At 37.1% G+C, this 18,050-nt stretch overlaps 1 protein-coding gene and 1 long non-coding RNA gene across 9 annotated transcripts in view; one reads left to right on the top strand and one right to left on the bottom strand.

Moving 5' to 3' along the window:
• Window positions 1-18,050, top strand: part of LOC133840938 (supervillin) — a 174,897-nt gene that overhangs the window by 65,311 nt on the left and 91,536 nt on the right. The window contains exon 1 of one of the 8 annotated variants that reach the window (XM_062273141.1): window positions 14,296-14,434. The exons of the other annotated variants lie outside the window; for them this stretch is intronic. Within the exon in view, the coding sequence (XP_062129125.1) occupies window positions 14,296-14,434 (139 nt within the window). Of the gene's footprint in view, window positions 1-14,295; window positions 14,435-18,050 lie in introns of those variants that run through there. 8 annotated transcript variants of the gene reach the window in all.
• LOC133840953 (uncharacterized) lies at window positions 14,003-14,324 on the bottom strand. Its single transcript, XR_009894231.1, has 2 exons — window positions 14,222-14,324; window positions 14,003-14,104 (listed from the first exon to the last, which is right to left on the bottom strand). It is a non-coding gene; the product is annotated as an uncharacterized LOC133840953 (long non-coding RNA).

Below are 18,050 nucleotides of genomic sequence, written 5' to 3'. Positions count from 1 at the left end.
TAAATGACAAAACAATTTGCTCAACTGATAATTTCCTCTGTAAATGAACTATTCCCTTGTTGTTCCCCTTTCTGTTGGCACTTTGTCTATGTTGCGGCGTGTTAATTTCTGTGTGAAAAGCTAATAAAAGCAAATGACGCTGCAGTCGAAGTCTTCTCCTCCTCCTGCTCCAAGAGGAAGCTTAGTTTTTTAACATGTCATGTCAACCGCTTTGAGCTTTCCACTACAACGGTAAATAGTCGCGCTCTACTTTTAATACATATGCGTGTGTGTTTGTGTGTGTGCATTCATTGTAGTTGTAGCTTGTCTCATTTTTGGCTGGTGGACAAGTGCTGCCCAGCAACCAGCAGACATAACTTCTCGTTCTCTCTCTCTTTCTCGCTCTGTCTCTCTGCAAACGCCAGGTTTGCTGTTATTTTTAGCTAACTGCGTCGGCGCCGTCGATGCGCTACATCTAGCGTCGCAGTCGGCTTATCAAAAAGTATGTTTATTTTTAGCAACTGCTTTAAATAATATTTCATGTCTCGCATTTTTTTCTCGCTACATTTATTGCGCGAATTTGCTTTAATTTAATTCAATGGCTCAACGTGACAGCGTCGCGCAGTCTGCGCGACTTGTTGTTGTTGCTCTTGTTACTGTTGCTGTTGCTGTTACTTGAACTTGCACAGCATCACAGCGGCAGCAAAGCTTTCAGTGTGAGAGCGTGAGAGTAAAAGAGATGGGCAAAAGTGAGAGAATCACCTGCTGTTGTCATTGCCGTTGCTCTTCTTACTGTACTTGTGTGTGTGTGTTTATTCTTTGTGCTTGATACTGTTGCTGATGTTGTTCTTGTTGCTGTGCTGTTGTTGTTGGGTCAGTCAGCCGTGCGTTTTGTTTGCACGCCCTTTGCTTTTGTTGTTCTGCTTTTCTACTCTTGCTGTTACTGTTGCTGTTGTTATTGTTGTTGCTATGGCAATGCCAACTTTCAACTCTAAGCTGCATTTTGTAGTCGCGTGTAATTTGTTGTTCTTGTTTGTTCCATCTCCTAGAATTACAAAATTCATTGCATTTAATTGGCAATTCCAGCATTTAAAATCCCAGCTCGCTGCTAATTGATGTTTGTTTAACAGTTTAGAGCATTATGTTAATAACATAACGTGAATAATATTGTTTGCATGCATGATTAGATTGTTTGTGCATTGCAATTCAATAGGTATTTAATTTTTTCAATTTACAATTTGCAGCTATTGTTCCCAGTGCTTAGTAAATTTCCATTTTTATCCCCATGGAAAACAATTTTTATGTCAATTTGCATAAATTCATAGAATCTTGTTCATTGAAATTCTATGCAACAGCATTATTATCGCGTTTGTTATGGGCATTTCAATCGAACGCATCGAACAGCTTTATATCAGTTTTCACGTTGTACAAATGGCAATAAAAGCGAGTCTATAAAATCCAAAAAATTGTATTTTAGCCATAAAAATTTGTTACCTTTCTCTAATGGCAACGCCGCACTGCTCTGGTTAATGATGTAGCAATTGTGGTGAAGTCCGTAATTAACCGTAATACATTTAATTAACATTTATGTAATTATAGTATGTTGATTTTGAGTTTTCATTACTATAGTTTGATGATTTCAAAATATACTATATCATTATTATTTTTTGTGCATTTTGATTACAATAGTTGATGATTTGAAACTAAATGTATTACAGTTGAAGTTATATTGTACATGTAACATCATTATTCAACGGCTTTTGTTAAGCGATACGTGACCTTTGAACTTGATTCACGGCCTGCTTTCACTGCCATTGTACGAGTATCTCCATCCATGGTCGCAGCGAGTCAGTTGAGTTGCAAAGGTCATTTGACTTCCAAAGTCAATTTCCGAGGCGACATCCCAAACATGGAACGTTCTTGACTTTCCCTCTCTCTCTTTGTCTCTGTTTTTGTCGCTAACTCTCTCCCCTTTCTCGTATCTCTGTCTCTGTCAGAGGGAACGAACCTTCAAATGAAGCGAGAGACACCCACGAAGTTGGCAAGTTTATCTTGGTTATACCCCATTGCCAAGGCAACGCTGGCCTTGAGTGAAAGAAACCTCCCCCGCCGCCTCACCTCCCCCTCCCGCCCCTCTCCCTCTTCAAAGTGGGCAAACAAAATTTATGCTTTTCTTTTGCTTACGCTTAATAAATCTCTTTTTGCTTGATTTTTATTATTCTTTCGTATTCGTATTCGCATTCGCATTCGCCTTTGGCTGTAATTTTGTTTTTGCTGTCTTCTCTTCCCCCCATCCCCAAAATTCTTACAGTTTTCATTTAATTTGTTTCATTTCGTTTTTATCTTTCTTTGCACGTTGACAAGTTCTGAGCGCGTTGGATTTCCCAATGATTCACAATTGTGTCATAAATTCGCCACCAAACTGATTTATGCTCAACGGGGCGTATGAGTGATGGCCAGCCATTTTGCTACCTTTATGAAGATTGACAGCTTTTCTTGTTGTCGACTACCAATTGACCTATTTTCTGCCAACAGCAACGACGGATTTAATATTAATCCAAAGTGGGACTTTAAAGCGTATTTTCTGTATTGTTATTAATCCATTGAAGCGCGCTTATCTAGCCTGCATTTTATTCCACTTAGTTCGCCTCTTAAGTATTAATTCAATCGATAAATCCGAAAATAGCATTTACCAACCATGCGACTTTTCGACGTCTATCCCAAGTACAAAGCCGCCTCCCCCCTGTTTCCTGCATAGCAGCAGAAATGTCGCGTCAGTCAGTTCGTCAGTCGATGGAGTGTTGGGTTTGGTTCCTTCCGACGCGTCGCTTCCTTCCGTCACGTTTGTGTGTCTTGTCAATTGAATGACAAAGGCTGCAGCTGTTGTTGTTGTTGTTGTTGGGAGGGATAGACTGACGTAGTAGCTGTTGAACCCACGCGGATTGTCACAAAATGTCAGCTATGCGTCAATGGCTGCTCGTTGTTGTCGTCCTTGCTGCGTTGTCCCTGTTGTTAACAGTCAATAGCAAAGACTGTATAAAAAGCTCAAGCATCATGTCTATTAAATCAACAAACAAACAACAAGCAAACAACAAACCAACGTGTCGTTTGGACGCCTAAAACTGTGCCATAAGCACTTTAAACCCATTGAGGATTGATGGAGCAGCCCCAAAAAAAAGCCCAGGTGGTGAGTTCTCCACGCGAAGAAAACTGCCAAGAAAAACAGCCGACAAAAAAAAAAAACGTGCACACTGACAGCTGTCGAGCTCTGAGCCTCTCAAGCTGCGCATTGTTGTTGTTGAACCGATGTGGCAGCACAGTGATGAGGGGGGCAAGGCGGGGTAGAAGATTTACCCTCATTGATGCGGGTGCACTCAGCCATGGCGCTGCTGCCTCAGTTGCAGCTTTGTCATTTCCACAATGTAACAATAATGTGTATTGGAGATACTTTTCTGCTTGGTTACGTTTCTGCTGTGGCCTCATCTCCTCCATCTCCTCAAACCGACAGAATTTTGACAGCTTTGTAAATGGAGTCATGTATTATTCGATTGCATTTGGACAGGTTTTGGGAAGAGAGTGAGAGGAGGAAATGGAGGGAGTGATTGGACCCAAGGATTGTTAATGAGCCGAGTTGATGATGAGTTGCGCACAATGGAATATTGAATTACAAATTGATGAAAATGATTATGTGCGCCAAACAAAAGGGCAACACGGTGTACACTGTACAGCTAAAATTACACTCAATTAGGTCAAAGTTGTGTGTGGGTTAATAACATGCTCTCATTATTATTACATCTTTTTAGTTGCGAGCAACTTTTAGCCAAGTTTTTCGGTATTAAATCTGCACTTGCAACTTTTTAAATATTTTTTCATCTCTTTATCATTTCGAAAAGTTGGCATAGTGAAAAACCTCTCAACTCTGTTGCAAAAGTTTCTGTGTGTGGAATTCTTTTTTTTCTTTCTGCTCTACAGTTTTACAATTTGTACAACCCTTAACTGTATGTGGACTGTGAAGCTCTTTCAATAATTGAATTCCATGCCTGCACTTTCACATATTTTGTGCTTCCACAACAGCTGCTCTATATTTGTTGCCCTGTCCACTCCGCGTTCGACGCTTTCCCCTTGTCTGTTCTAAGTGCATTGCTGACATAACTTTCATATTGACAACTGTGCCCTTTGGGTACTTGGCAAACTTTCAAGCCATCAAACGGCCCACGCGGGCCAAAAATGTCGCCATCTACCACAGCAAAAAAAAACAGAAAAAAAAACGAGTACGAAAGCGACAACAGTGCCTGCAATATATGTGGGGCTATCAGCGATAGCACAAACAACATTTGCAATGGCAAAACTCTTAAAGCGATTTCCGTTTTACATTTAGCGCAAATCGGAAAAATCGCCACAAAGCCATTTGCCTAGTTTTTTCTTTCTTTCTCTCGCTCTCTTGTGGCGCCCGCATTTTCTATGCACACGCTTTTAACACACCTGCACTGCAATTTAACGAATGGCCGGGTATCGCAAGTTTTTCCAACATAAGTACAGCTAGCAAATCGTTGACCATCAACGTAATTGCAAAAAAATAAAGGTAGAGCAAAATGACCATGGCGAGAGAAACTACAAAATACCCTTTAAATATATCATCATGAAATTTTCAGAATCTAAAAAACCAACTAAATGATGCATAATGTATTACATTATTTTAAAATTAAATGGAATTTATAATAGAATCTAAAGAATCAAATAAATAAAGAATAACATCATGCAATTTTCAGCATCTAAAGATTCAAATAACTAAAGAGATAACACCATGAAATTTTCAGAATCTAAAGAACTAAATAAATAAAGAGATAACATCATGAAATTTTCAGAATTTAAAGAACCAGATAAATAAGGAGATAACATTATGAAATTTTTAAAATTGAAAGAAGCAAATATATAATATATAATGGATTACATTATTTTGAAAATAAATGAAATTTATAATAATTACGTAAATTACTAAAATACAGTAGATTATGATAAACATTTTCAGAATCTAAAGAACCAAGAAAATAAAGAGATAACATCTAGAAATTTTAAGAATCTAAAGAACCAAATAAATAATGCGTAATGGATTACATTGCTTTGGCATTAAATGAAATTTATAATTTTGAGGGGCAATACTAAAATACAATAAGAAACAAAAATTATATAAATTTACAGCTCCTTAAGTCGTTGCATTTCTCATCTGCTTTCTTATGCCACCCATTTGACTTGGCTTTTAGCCTACAGGGTATAATTATCGTAATGCTAATGCGTTTTTTTGCTCACTCCCTCTCTCTCTATTGCTTTTCCCATCTCTCCGTCTCTTACCACTTCTTCGGCTCAATGTCTGACTCCCTTTTGTGTGTGCCACTTACATTATTATTATTATTGGCATTGCCTGCTGGCTGCCAGGCTAATTATGCAAATATTGTCTGTGGCAGATTATTATGTCACGCCTTGTTAATTAATTTATAAAGATGCCTTGTCACCCATTCCCATCGTCATTATTATTTTCATCATTTTGTTTCTCTTTTTTTTATCTCATTCATGTTGCATTATGCATTTCGTTCGCATTTGCATCACAAATAATTCCAAAAACCATCCTGAAGTTGCCTCCAGTTGCAACAAATTTGAATTTTTCGTTTGTTTTTTCTGTCTCTTCACTTTAGATCTTCGCATCTTATGCCATCTTGCATCATAAATGACAGCGAGATTTGATTTTGATTTTCATTTCGATTTGCTATATGAAGTTTTGTTTCTGTGTTTTTGACGCGTCGTAATTGATGCAATTTGCATATAAACTGTTTTTAATGGCCATCAATCAATGAATTATTCACAAATAGTCATCGAGCACAGCCTCATGTTTGTCTTGGTCAGGCAATTCGATCATTAATTGCCTGGGGTTCATGGGAAAATGTGAGAGAAAAGACTAAAGTGAAATAAAAATGCAGAGATAACTGTGAGAGCCAGAAAGAACTTGTTTGGAAATTGAATTTCAAATTTAGAACTAGTTTAATTTATGAATATTAGTTGGTTAGCTATAACAACGAAATAGTTCAAATCCATAAGTGCATGATCTAAAAATAGATTAGTTGATTCGTTTATTTGTTTTTCCTATTTATGTGAACAGTGAACTTGTTCAAATGAACCAGTGCGCTAAGCTGAAAGGTGTTAAGAAATTCATTGAAATGATTTTCTTCAGAACAAATTTACTTATTTCTTATTAACTTAGAGTTTACCATAATAGTTCAAATGAACGCGATCATTGAGCTATCATTATCATAAATTTAATTTTTCTATATCGCTGGTTCAAATGAATCAGGCCATAAAGCTAAAAGTTATAACGTTTGATTATCCCAATATTTTCGTAAAATTCGTCCTGTTCAGAACTAGTTTAATATTAATGTGGATATAATTTTATTAGATCGTTATAACAGTTATCTAGTTCAAATGAATCAGATAAATTCTAGCTGGATTAAGATAGTTCAAATTAATGATTGAATTTAGCATTATTCCGAAAAACGTTTTTTCTTTGTTATAAAAGCGAACTAGTTCAATTGAACAAACTTACATCGATATCATAAAATACTGTCAATAACTCAATTCATTTATTTCGTATGTTTTTCTATTAATAAACATTTCTTTCTGCTAATTTGCTATAAGAGTGAACTAGTTCAAATGAACCACTTCAGTGAGTTAAAACTGATTGAATAATGGTTTCAATCCCATTTTAATGCAATTCAATTATTCATAGTTTTCACATGCTTGTGATAATTTGAGCATGCAAATTGTTTTGCATTGCATCATGCGGCACATGAATCATTCATCAGTATCTCAAGATTCGACGTTTGGCAATTCATTGACTTGTCAAAATACTATAGCAGTAAAAGATAGAGCTTTGCTTAGCCTAGTTGATAGCAGGAAAGCAGGCCACATAAATCCCCAACTCCCCTCAGAGCTGAGCTGAGCTGAGCTGGTTAGCTCCCCAGGCGGGAGACACTGACCACCTAACGACTTTGTCATACACAATGCCAAGTCATCATAAAATGCAATTCTCTTGACGCTGTCACCTTCAAGGGCCACGTAATTTGCAACGTGCATTGACGTTGAAATTTAAATTGAATCCAGCAACAACAGCAACAATGAAAAGCGCATAGAAAAGCAAAAGCAAAGCAAAGAAAACGCATCGCAAAATGGCAATATAAACAAAATAAATACAATATACTATACCGAGTATATACATACATATATATATGTATGTATATACCTAACTGATTCGTATGTGTGTAAAAGTCAACTTGACCCTAATACGACGCCAAGTTTGCTTGGGTGGGAATGATGATAAAAGTGAGGCAACAAAAGGCTTGAAAAAGCTGGTTAGATAAGGCTCTTAAGTGTCTTTTTACTTGTTCCTTCCCCCTCTCTCTTCTCTCTTCTCTTTCTTTACCTTCTCCTCACCATTTTAACACTTGAGTGGCCAATTTGTTGGATAAACAAAACGCAAATAATGACTTCATTTGATATTTGTGTGCATATATGTATATATTTATTTATTTATTCAGTATCTCTTGACTTTTATAACTTAGTTTGCGTTTTGCTACTTCTTTCAAAAATTTTGTTGAAATTTTTTCAACTGGGTTAAATATTTATTCAAAACTCTTGACTTAATAAATTTCAGTTCCTGATCCTGAGTCTACGATCTTCAGTCAAATATGGTCAGCTTGTGATTGTTATTGTTATTTATTTAGCGCTTAAGTAATTTGTTATTCTACACTTTGGATTATGCAAATTATTTTCCGCCTACAATAAATAAATCCCTCTTGCTCTGTGTTTTTCCTTCAAAATCAATTTAAAACAAAATCTCTCAATTGGCTTCCGCTTGACATTTGACGCCCACAAAAAAATGAGCTAAACATATTGAGTTGTTGATTTTGATTTAGATTTCGCATTAGTTTATGGCTCAATTATTTTGAACAAATTCACAAGAAGTGTTTTTGCATTGTATTTTTTTTCGCTGTGTCTGTTTTTTTTCCCCCATTTTTGTTGTTTGTGGTTAAATGTCAGGCAGTTTTATGTACGTCAATGTGAATACTGTGGAGTATATAGCGTCATTTTGTAGGATGAACGCCCGCTGACATTATCAGCTCAAAGCAGGCTTATCTCTTCATTGAATTTCCACAGCGAGCGAAAGCTGAAATCATTTGCGGTTTTCGCACGTGCTGTTTGATGGCTGATTTGTGAAAAAATAAAAAACAAAAAACAGATTGTTTCATTATTCATATTCATTCAATGTTTTGATAGCTACACATTTTGATGGCGAAAGGGAAAAATCCCCAGTTGAAACTACTTGAAAGTTGTGCCACAATTTGCCAAGAAAATATATGCAACTAATCTAATTTTAATTTGATTGTAATACTCTGACTTGCTACTATTAAATATTCATAGACTTTTGCTAGTTGTTTTGACAGCAGCTTTTGGTTCTTAACTTGTGCCCAACAACGTTTATTCCGTTGAAGTAAATGCTGATTTTAACCCAACTGTTGCAGCAGTTGGTTGATTAAATTAAGGCTCCACTCACTTTTCCCTCTGAGAATTTCTGTGCTCTCGCAACCTGATTAAGTTTCCAGTTAGTGAGTGAGTGAAGGAATGTTGCAAGCGTATCCTTGCAACGTCATTGCGTCTCACTTTGCTTTCAGCCATGCGCCACAAATTAAATATAATATAATTGTGATTAAATGGCGCTGCGCAATTATGCTTCTAGCAATGTTGATCAAGTTATTTCTTTACTCAACTCGAGTTAAGTCGCAACGTTCTCCACTTTTCCCTCTTCATTCGCTTGCTTGCTGTCTTGCTGTCTTGTCATGCTGTTGCTAATTTACTTTTGCAGTTGCCTGTCAGCGGCATGCGTCAACGTTCAGCGTCTGTTTCCATTGCCATTTTGTGTCAGTTTTTAAGTGCAACGCGATGTCTTGCCTCCTTTCTCTGTCTCTCTCCACGCTCGGTTGCACCTTAAGCTTATTGCATATTCTTGTTCTGCTTTAATTGTCAGCGCTAATTGCGACGTATAATGTAAACAATGCAACAACACGACCAACGATAAGCGTGACAACAATCATCAGCTGACAGTTTTCTGTTTTATTCCAGTTGTATTTTTAGCTAAGTTATGAACAACTGGATGGCAACTGGTTGCGCCACGCGTATCCTGTTGCCGCTTCCTTGACCTTTTACCATTGACTGCGCTTGTTAGCGGTTTGCAAAACGAGCTTAGAATTTCGCCCCCAACAACAATTTCTAAAGTACTGCTCGAACTCTCACTCACTGCAGCAGCAAAAACAGCAACGACAACAGCAGCAGCCTTGCAACAAAGTTTCGCATCCTGCCACATGCCTCTCTGCTGCTGCACGCCTTTTAAACTGGTTAAATGGGCGTTACTAATATTGACATGGTTTCAAGCGTGTCATCCAGTTGCACAGTTGCTGCTGCTGTTGCTGCTGTAAGTAGGTTGCATGTTGCATATGAAAGTGTATGTGTGTGTGTGTGTTGTGCAGGTGTCTGTGTCTGTGTGTGTTTAATCCACTTTCATTGATCGTATTATGAGCTTGGCCATACACAACAATTTGGCCAATGCCTGATGAAACTAACTGCCAAACACTGCCAACTGCGAAGGACAGACAAACGAGAGTCTCATAAAAGCCAATACACTTTTATGGCTTGTACTTGTTGTGTATTGCATTTTCCTCCCAACGTTCTCTCATTTGTGCAATTTGTTTTTCTTCTTTTTTTTTTTTGCTGTTGTTGTTTTTCTTATTTATTCATGTCATTTGCAAAATGCACACAAATAAGGTATTTTGCTGGCATTTCTTTCATTTTTGGCCATGCTTTTTCAGGGCGTGCGCATTAATAATGCAAAACCTGGCCTGCCTGCCAGCTTACCTGTCGTATGCGCAATATGAGCTGGACAAGGCATCAATCATACGCCGCATATCCTGAATATTAATGAAAGTAATTATGACATAAATCAACGTCGGACTTCGGTATCCGAAAATTGACTTTTGCCGTCTTTGGATGACTGGCGATACTCATAACACAAACGCACACACACAGCTGCACATTAATTAATAATTGTAATTAATGCATAAAATGCCCCCAGAACGAGAAATGCCCATACAAATAGTAAACAAGATATTTATGCGACTGTCCGCACCGCCCGCACCTTTTGTGCATGCATTCTTCTTGTGTTTACATCATTATTGTTATTATTTTCACAGCCAACTGAGAGCCAAGCGATAAGAAGACAGCAAAAAAACAAGTAGTAAATAACAAAGTCGCAAAAAGTAGATACTCAAAAATACGGAAATAATACTAATACTATGTATGGAGAGGATTTAAGAGAGTTCTTGTTCTCCCCCCTATAGTGTAAGAGGGTATTATAATATAGCAAATATAGTCTTTGGTATGTTTTAATATATTTTGGTATATTTTTAGAAAATGATTTTATTGAAAATGAATATCTCGCTTATCTATAGCGTTGAAAGGTATAATAGTATACCAAATTTTATTTTAGTATTTTTTTGGTATATTTTTTGACATGGTTATATTAAAAATGGGTATCTCGCAGTCGAGCTCATTCGACTGTAGCTTTATTACTTGTTGCATAAACATTTCTCCTCGCACAACGACGGGGTATTGAAAGCGAAACAACTCGCCACATTTGGCCATGACTGCGAGTTCAATAATTAAATTGTGGCGGGTGTGTAACAACAATATATTGCAGCTCATTACGGAAATGAGAATTCGAAGAACTTATAAATAACAAAAAAATATTATTAATAATTAGCGGAGACACATATTGTGTGGGCAGCAGCATCAGGCAGCAGGCAGTATCACAATGCCAATTTCCGCAAAGGGGGAACTCCTCGCAAACAAAACAAGTAAGAAAGCTACAGTTGAGTGTGCCCGACTGTGAGATACCCGCTACACATATTATTATATTCTTAATATTCTTATAATATGCCAAGTGAATATACCGCATTCTAAAATATACAAAAGGTTATATTTGGTATATTGATATTACTACTACTACATTAAAAATATACCACAGAGTTCAAAATATACCAGATTGTCCGCCAAAGTAGCGGGTATAAAAGTTCACTTTACTCGCCATTTGTATAGCCAAGGTAAAAGATTAAAGTACAAATGCGGGCCCTCACTTTTTGAGCGTAATCATAAATCAGCGTCGCTTTCATGCAGTTTAAACTGACGCTAGGTGGCGCTTAGCGGTTTCAATTACACTAGTTTGCTTATAAAATCCAGTCATACATCCCAAAACATCTATCCGGTCGGCTCAGTTCAGCGAGGCTCAACTCAGCTCAACCATCCATCATGCAAATTGACGCCCACAACGGAAATTGCCGGAGAAGAAATGAAATGAAACTCAATTAGCTTGAACTCTGAATACGCTGTAACCCGATGTGTCTTCCCTCTCTCTCCCTTCTTCTATCTTTGACTCTGTCGCTGACCTTCATAATGCGCGGGGGCATTATGTCAGGTTTTTTGGATACAACACGTGCCACAAGCAAAATTGATAACATCATTTTAAAAATCGTTCTGCAGCTCATAAAATCCACTCAACCGCAGATGGACAGTCACAGAAAGAGAGAGAAATAGAGAGAGAGGGGAAAACCACAGCGCAGCTAGCAAAAGTTCACATTTGACATTTGACATATGAACCAGGGTTTAACTCTCAGACTATGACAGTCGGGACAGTCCGACCTGTCAGCTGACAGGTCAGTTGAGGCAGGCTTTATAAATATTTAAAATGCACAAGCACGCACACACACACACACCTAGACACACCCCTTATACATTATACACCCCCACACTCAAGTTGATCGAGGACATAAGCAAAAGTTTATGCAAATTGCAAAATAAAGCGTGCCACAAGCATCAAGCTTCGAGCTTCATGTTGCGCTGTGTAATGCATCCTTTAAGCCAACTCAATTATGGCACGCACTCATTAGACGTGTGTGCGTTGTTGAGATTCCATTTGCAGCGTCCTCACCTCATCTCTCCTCACCCCTCTCCTCTTTTCGCTCCCCCTGCAACATTTACCGTTGGCCAACCTCATAAACCAGATAATGCATTCACAGTCCAGGCAGCCAATGGGGCAAGTTGATGGCCAGACACACAGCACAGACCACGCAGCGCTTTTAGTTGCGGCATTTAATGAGTTTTACTTCTTGTGGCTGCTGCTGCCGCTGAGGTTGTTTTTGTTGCTTTTTTATTTTTGCACGGCATGTGGAGCAGCACATGTGGCTGCTGAGCTAATGCCCCTGATGATGGCCAAGTTGATTTGATGCGTTGACCATGGCTGTGGACATGTTTTACCATACTGCATTCGCAAACATTCGCCATCAGCTTTTTCACACACAATTGCCACAGTGGTTGCAATGTATTGAAACGCAGTTTGAAAAATTATCGATAAAATATTTAATATTTAATTTCAATATAATAGTTGATTCTCACACCAAAAAATTTATTTAAAATATAATTTTTAGAAAATTAGTAATCTTTGTCCATTACCAAAGGTACTTAGAAAATTAGTCTAAGCTAGAAAATTAGTAATCTTTGTCCATTACTAAAGGTACTTAGAAAATTAGTCTAAGCTCGAAATAAACCCAGAATTTGCATAAAGAATAGAAACCTATGAATAGGATATTTTATTTTTGTATTATTTGAAAGTGATAACAAAAGTGTAAAACAAGTTATTTTATTGTTTAAGGTATGAATAAAGGTCATTAAAAATATATTTAGGGTGTATTGAAATAAAATTGATGAAAATATATACATACATATATCACTTATCTCTCAATATCTGAGGAAAATGACTTTAATGTCATTCATTTAAAGAAGAAGAATAACAAATCCTTAAAATTTCTGAAAAATAACTATAATTATATTTATTAAAATGAATAAGATACATATTTTAATGAATAAAATTAAAGTTTTTTTTTCTGAAATTTCAAGGAATTGTTTATTTGTCACTAAATTTTTATAATTATGCTCTATAATATGCCATTAAAACTAGTTCTTCAAATTCTTTTTCCATTTGCAATAAGAGACACATTATAAGATTAAAAAGTAACTTGACCTACATTTCCAAATATTTTCATTAGTTAATAAAGTATTATATAAAGTAAAATATTAAAACCTTAGAATATCCCATAAGAACCATGTGAGATTCATAATAAACTTAAAATAATTAATGTTTAATAAATGGATTATTAAGTTTAATATTCGTAATACTTAGTTCCATCGATCTGGTTCCACTGTGTACAATATATTGTTAGCTTCTCGCCAAGCTGACCCATCGATCTGTGCTGCAGCAGCAGCAGCACACGCATCCCAACAGCTGAGCATCAACTGTTGCCCCCCGCAACGCCACAAGTTTGCTGTCTCACTCTTGCTCCAACACGCATCGGTCTGTCTCGCTCTGACGCGTTTTCTTATGTCGCTTGTAGCTCTTACCGTTGCACGTTTTTCGTTTTGTTTTGATTTTGCTGCTTCTAGTCAAACACGCATACAAGCGAAGCACCAGCTCACATAGATACTCAGTCAGATAGATGGAGAGAGCAGACAGAGAGAGAGTGTGTGAGAGAGAGAGAAAGAGAGCTGTTGCCGCTTGTTGGCGTTTTGTTTTAATTCTTTTGCTTCGTAGAGTCCAAAGATAAAGAATGAAAATCGTACAATACAACGGAACAAAACTGAACTGAAATGAAATGAACACAGAACTCAACTGAGCTGCCGAGTTCTAGATACTTTCGTCTAGCGTTCAGTCGCAAAAACGTTTAGCGTCGAGACGGACGACGACGACGACAACACGAACTGTTGTTGCTTGCTTGGGGAAAATTACAGCAGCAACAGCAACAACGACGACAACGACAACAGCAACAACAATAACAACGACGACAACGACACAAACGGAGGCGCACGTTGGTCGCTCGTCGAGTGTCTTGTATAAAGTTGACGCGAGTGAAAAGCGCTTTTCTATTTTTCGCCTCAAGTGCAGCGCCAGCCTCCGCCCAAGTCAGTTCGTTGCAAAATCCTACAGATCCAACAAGAAATATATATATATATATTTATATATATAACACTTGACGCGTGTGTGTCTTACTTTCTAAATTAAAAAAAAAACGAAGGCAGCAAAAAATAAAAGATATACCCAAGAGTTGTGGCCAATTTTAGTTAGTGTAGAGTGCAGTGTGTGTGCGTGTGTGTGTGTGTGTGAGCAACAATATGTTGGCCATCAAGGAGTGCCTTATACGCGAGGGTGTCCTCAATCTGGATAGTCCACGACACGTCTCCAGCCAGCGACATTTTCAACTGCAGTCGAGCAAAAGCAGCGGCAACATGGATATTATGCCACGCTATCGCAGTTAGTATCTGTTTGGTATATCTATCGCGTATATGTCTCTCGCCGATATCTATATTTAGCATTAAGTGATGATAGTGCTGCTGCTGCTGTTGTTCTCTCTCTGATAAGATTTCCACATTTGCAATGCCGCATTAGTTATTTGAACAGGTGCACAGGTGTATCAAGTTTTCAAGGGAATCGCTGGGATCAGCATTGAATTACATACTGTAAACATAGATATTCGAGTAATCAATATAACATATGTATATGGTATATAGTAGTGCAGCTTTCGATTTAAGATTCTTTGTTACAATGAGTCTGATCGATTGCATTGCGGATCGTAAACAAAGGATGAGCTGCTACTTATTGAACTCGCTGATGTTGATATTGATTACAAAATTATCTGGCAATAGCTTATAATAAGGGGATATTATCGAGCTGATGTTCAAGTTACTTTCTGATGTAATTTTTGTCAATCGATTGTCAAATAATTAGTCATGAAATTGTTGAACTATATATTATACAATGTACGCTTCGTTCTTGCTTGACATTTACCACATTATAATTGTTAAATTGCCTTCAAACTATTTGGAGAATATCTGGCAATAGTTTATAATAAATAGGTATTATCAAGTTGATATATCAAGAATGAGAAATTGATTGTGATTGGATTAAAACTGTATATGTTATATGGTATATTTTGACCGCTATGGTATATTTAGAATGCATTTCACCGATATACCAAATATGGAATTTGGTATATTTTAGAACATTTTTATATTTTATTAAATATTTCGAACGTAGTACGTAGAACGTAGATATACCAAATATGGAATTCGGTATATTTTAGTATATTTTTTATATTTTAGTATATAATTCGAACGTAATATTTCACCGATATATACAAAATATGACTTTGGGTATATTTTGGTGGTATATTATTCGGTATATTTTATGCATTATACCATACTGTTTTTCTATTATTCAAAATGGGTAGCTTTCCTAATTGTTATCAATCGATTGTCAAATAATTAGTCAACAATTGTTGAACTGTATGTGACACAAAGTGCTCTTCATTCTTGCTTGACATTTACCACATTATAATTGTTAAATTGCCTTCGAAACTATTTGCAGAATATAATTCCATAGTCACCATTGCTTAGCTATGTTTTGTGTGTGGTGCTGTTGTGTTGAATCGACCACTCATGTTGTATTTATAGAATGATGGCGTCGTCGTCGTTGTCGACCAAAAACTATCTCAACAATTTCCTATATAAATTCTTTGTTATTGTTTAATAACTGTTAATGATTTGTATGGCTTTTGTTTAATAGCAAATTGTTGTTGTTATTGTTAATCGAAACTCTCGCCTCCTCTCTCAACCCTCCTCCTCCCCCTCTTAAACCTTATATAATTTATTGTATTGTATTTCGTTTGTTTTTTAGCCGGTGATAAAAAAAGGGGCAAAAGTTAACCCGATGCCGGCTTTTTTGGGGATTGTGTCATTTGTCTGCAGTGGTCGGGTCTTGCTTTTATTCGCTTTTGATTGTTTTTAGATATTTCATGTTGTTGTGTGTGTATGTGTGTGTGTTTTCAAAGTGTATAAGCCTTGATGTATGACCGTTTTATTTTGTTGTTAAGGGCTTAAGTGCTAAAGACCCTAAAGCGACCAAACAATCGAGCCCAATACACCATTTCCATTGGCTTATAAAGTTGTTTCCAATCAGAGACCATTTGTTAAAATGCTGGACTCAGACTGCGACTCTTTTTCTTTTTTTTTTGGCACCATAAATTCTTGTAGCATGTAAAATAGGCTTGAATTTATGCCAAAGTCGAACCGCTTTAAAGCCTTAAAAACTGGCATTGAACTTTGTATATCAACGGCAGACAAATTAATGATGATTAGTTCATTTATCATTCCTGAGTTAATGAATAGTACACTCATTCATTTTGCCAAACACTCGGATACAATCTTATTGACAATATTTGCTAGTGTGTAAAGCAATTATTTACCAATTCATTTGAGGGTGCTTATTAAAAGGGATGACAGTAGTTAAATGTTAATTTATTTCTGAATGAAATTAAATCTTAAATAATATTGTTTGTGTGCTAAAGTTGGGGAACTTTTTCCTTAGTTATAAGTTATATAAAGTTTCAGTTCAGCTCTCTAATTGGAACACATGAGAAAAGTATATTATTATCTTCATTCTGTACTCCTCCTCTATTAACTCCTCCTTTCTTAACTTAATTGTTAAAATCCCATTACTTTAGCTAGTATCTCAACTCTTTACCAATTATACCAAATTTTATTACACTCTTGTCTCTTCTTCTTTTTCAATTCCCTTCATTTGTTGATAACTCGTATATATTTAATGCTCCTAACTTGAAGTAAATTTTAAGTACCCACAAAAAAAGAAAAAAAGAAAACCCACACAAAGATAACCAACAACTTGACAGCTCTTAAATGATTTTTATTGCCACTGTGTTGCAACCACAATTTCACAATTTTGTGGTGCACTTGAGAAGCAGCAGCAAAAGAACCAAGAAAGATTGCCCAGTTCTCAAGAGGTTGCCATTCTGTTGTAGACTGATCGGGGCGTAGTTGAGATCGATGTGGATGTCGATGATCACTGCAATGATGATGATGATGGCCTACTCAGTGTGGTTGCTCTTGTTTGTGTTGTTGTTGCTGTTGCTGTTGATAATTAAATTTGTTGCATTGCATTGGCAGGCGGCATAAAAAACTCGAATTGTTATTTTTAGAGGCAGAGTAAGACATAGAGACGACAGGGGCGCGGCGTAGGCAAAGCGAGAATGTTGGAGGCACAGTTTGTCTGCCACATGACGTCGATGTGGGCAGTTTGCCCTTGCGTTTAAAAATAAGACTGCAACTGTAAACAACGACAACAAGCGAGAGACGGCAATGTCGATTTGCAACTGCAGTTCTTTTTCATTTTAATATTGATTCAACTTTTTTGTGCGAGTAGGCAAGTTTTCTCTCTTTGCTTTTTGCTGCTGCTTTGACAATTTGATAGCGAGTGGCAAGGCAGCCGCATGTGGCAAGTTTAAGCTGTATGCGCTGCTGTGCCTGCCAGTTTCAGTTTCAGCTTCTGTTTCAGTTGCTGCTTTTGTTGTTTCTCTCCACTTTCCATATTAATTATGCAACCAACGTGGCCAAAGCAAAGCAATCGATCAATCAGCTTGCCACACAGCAGCAGCAGTAGCAGCGGCAACAGAAGCGTTTGGTAATACGCAGTTGAAGCCACAAAAATGTTGCACAGACGTTTTGTAGCAGTGAGAGTACAACTGTTTGTTGTGTGCCTCAAGTTGCTCGTGTAAGCGGTTTAGTTACGCGAAGTCAACTCTCAGTTTTTCCTGCCAATAATTAGTTAGCCGACTTTTCCGCAACAACAACAACAGCAGCAACAGCAACTGCAACTGCGACAACAACAAGTCATTCACATGCAACACAAGAAAATCGTTTGTTTAATAAACCCAAAAGGCAAACTGCCAAGAAATGCAGCAAATGCATTTCGTGTGGTTTAGTTTTATTTATTAGTATCTCAATACTCTAGAAACACGCTTATAAAGAGTTGTATCTGTTGCTACAACTTTTCAACTTGGCCCAAATTAACACAT

Source organism: Drosophila sulfurigaster, chromosome 3 (genome assembly GCF_023558435.1).
Source record: "Drosophila sulfurigaster albostrigata strain 15112-1811.04 chromosome 3, ASM2355843v2, whole genome shotgun sequence".
NCBI classification, from domain to species: domain Eukaryota; kingdom Metazoa; phylum Arthropoda; class Insecta; order Diptera; family Drosophilidae; genus Drosophila; species Drosophila sulfurigaster.
This window is presented reverse-complemented; position numbering and strand designations above follow the sequence as displayed.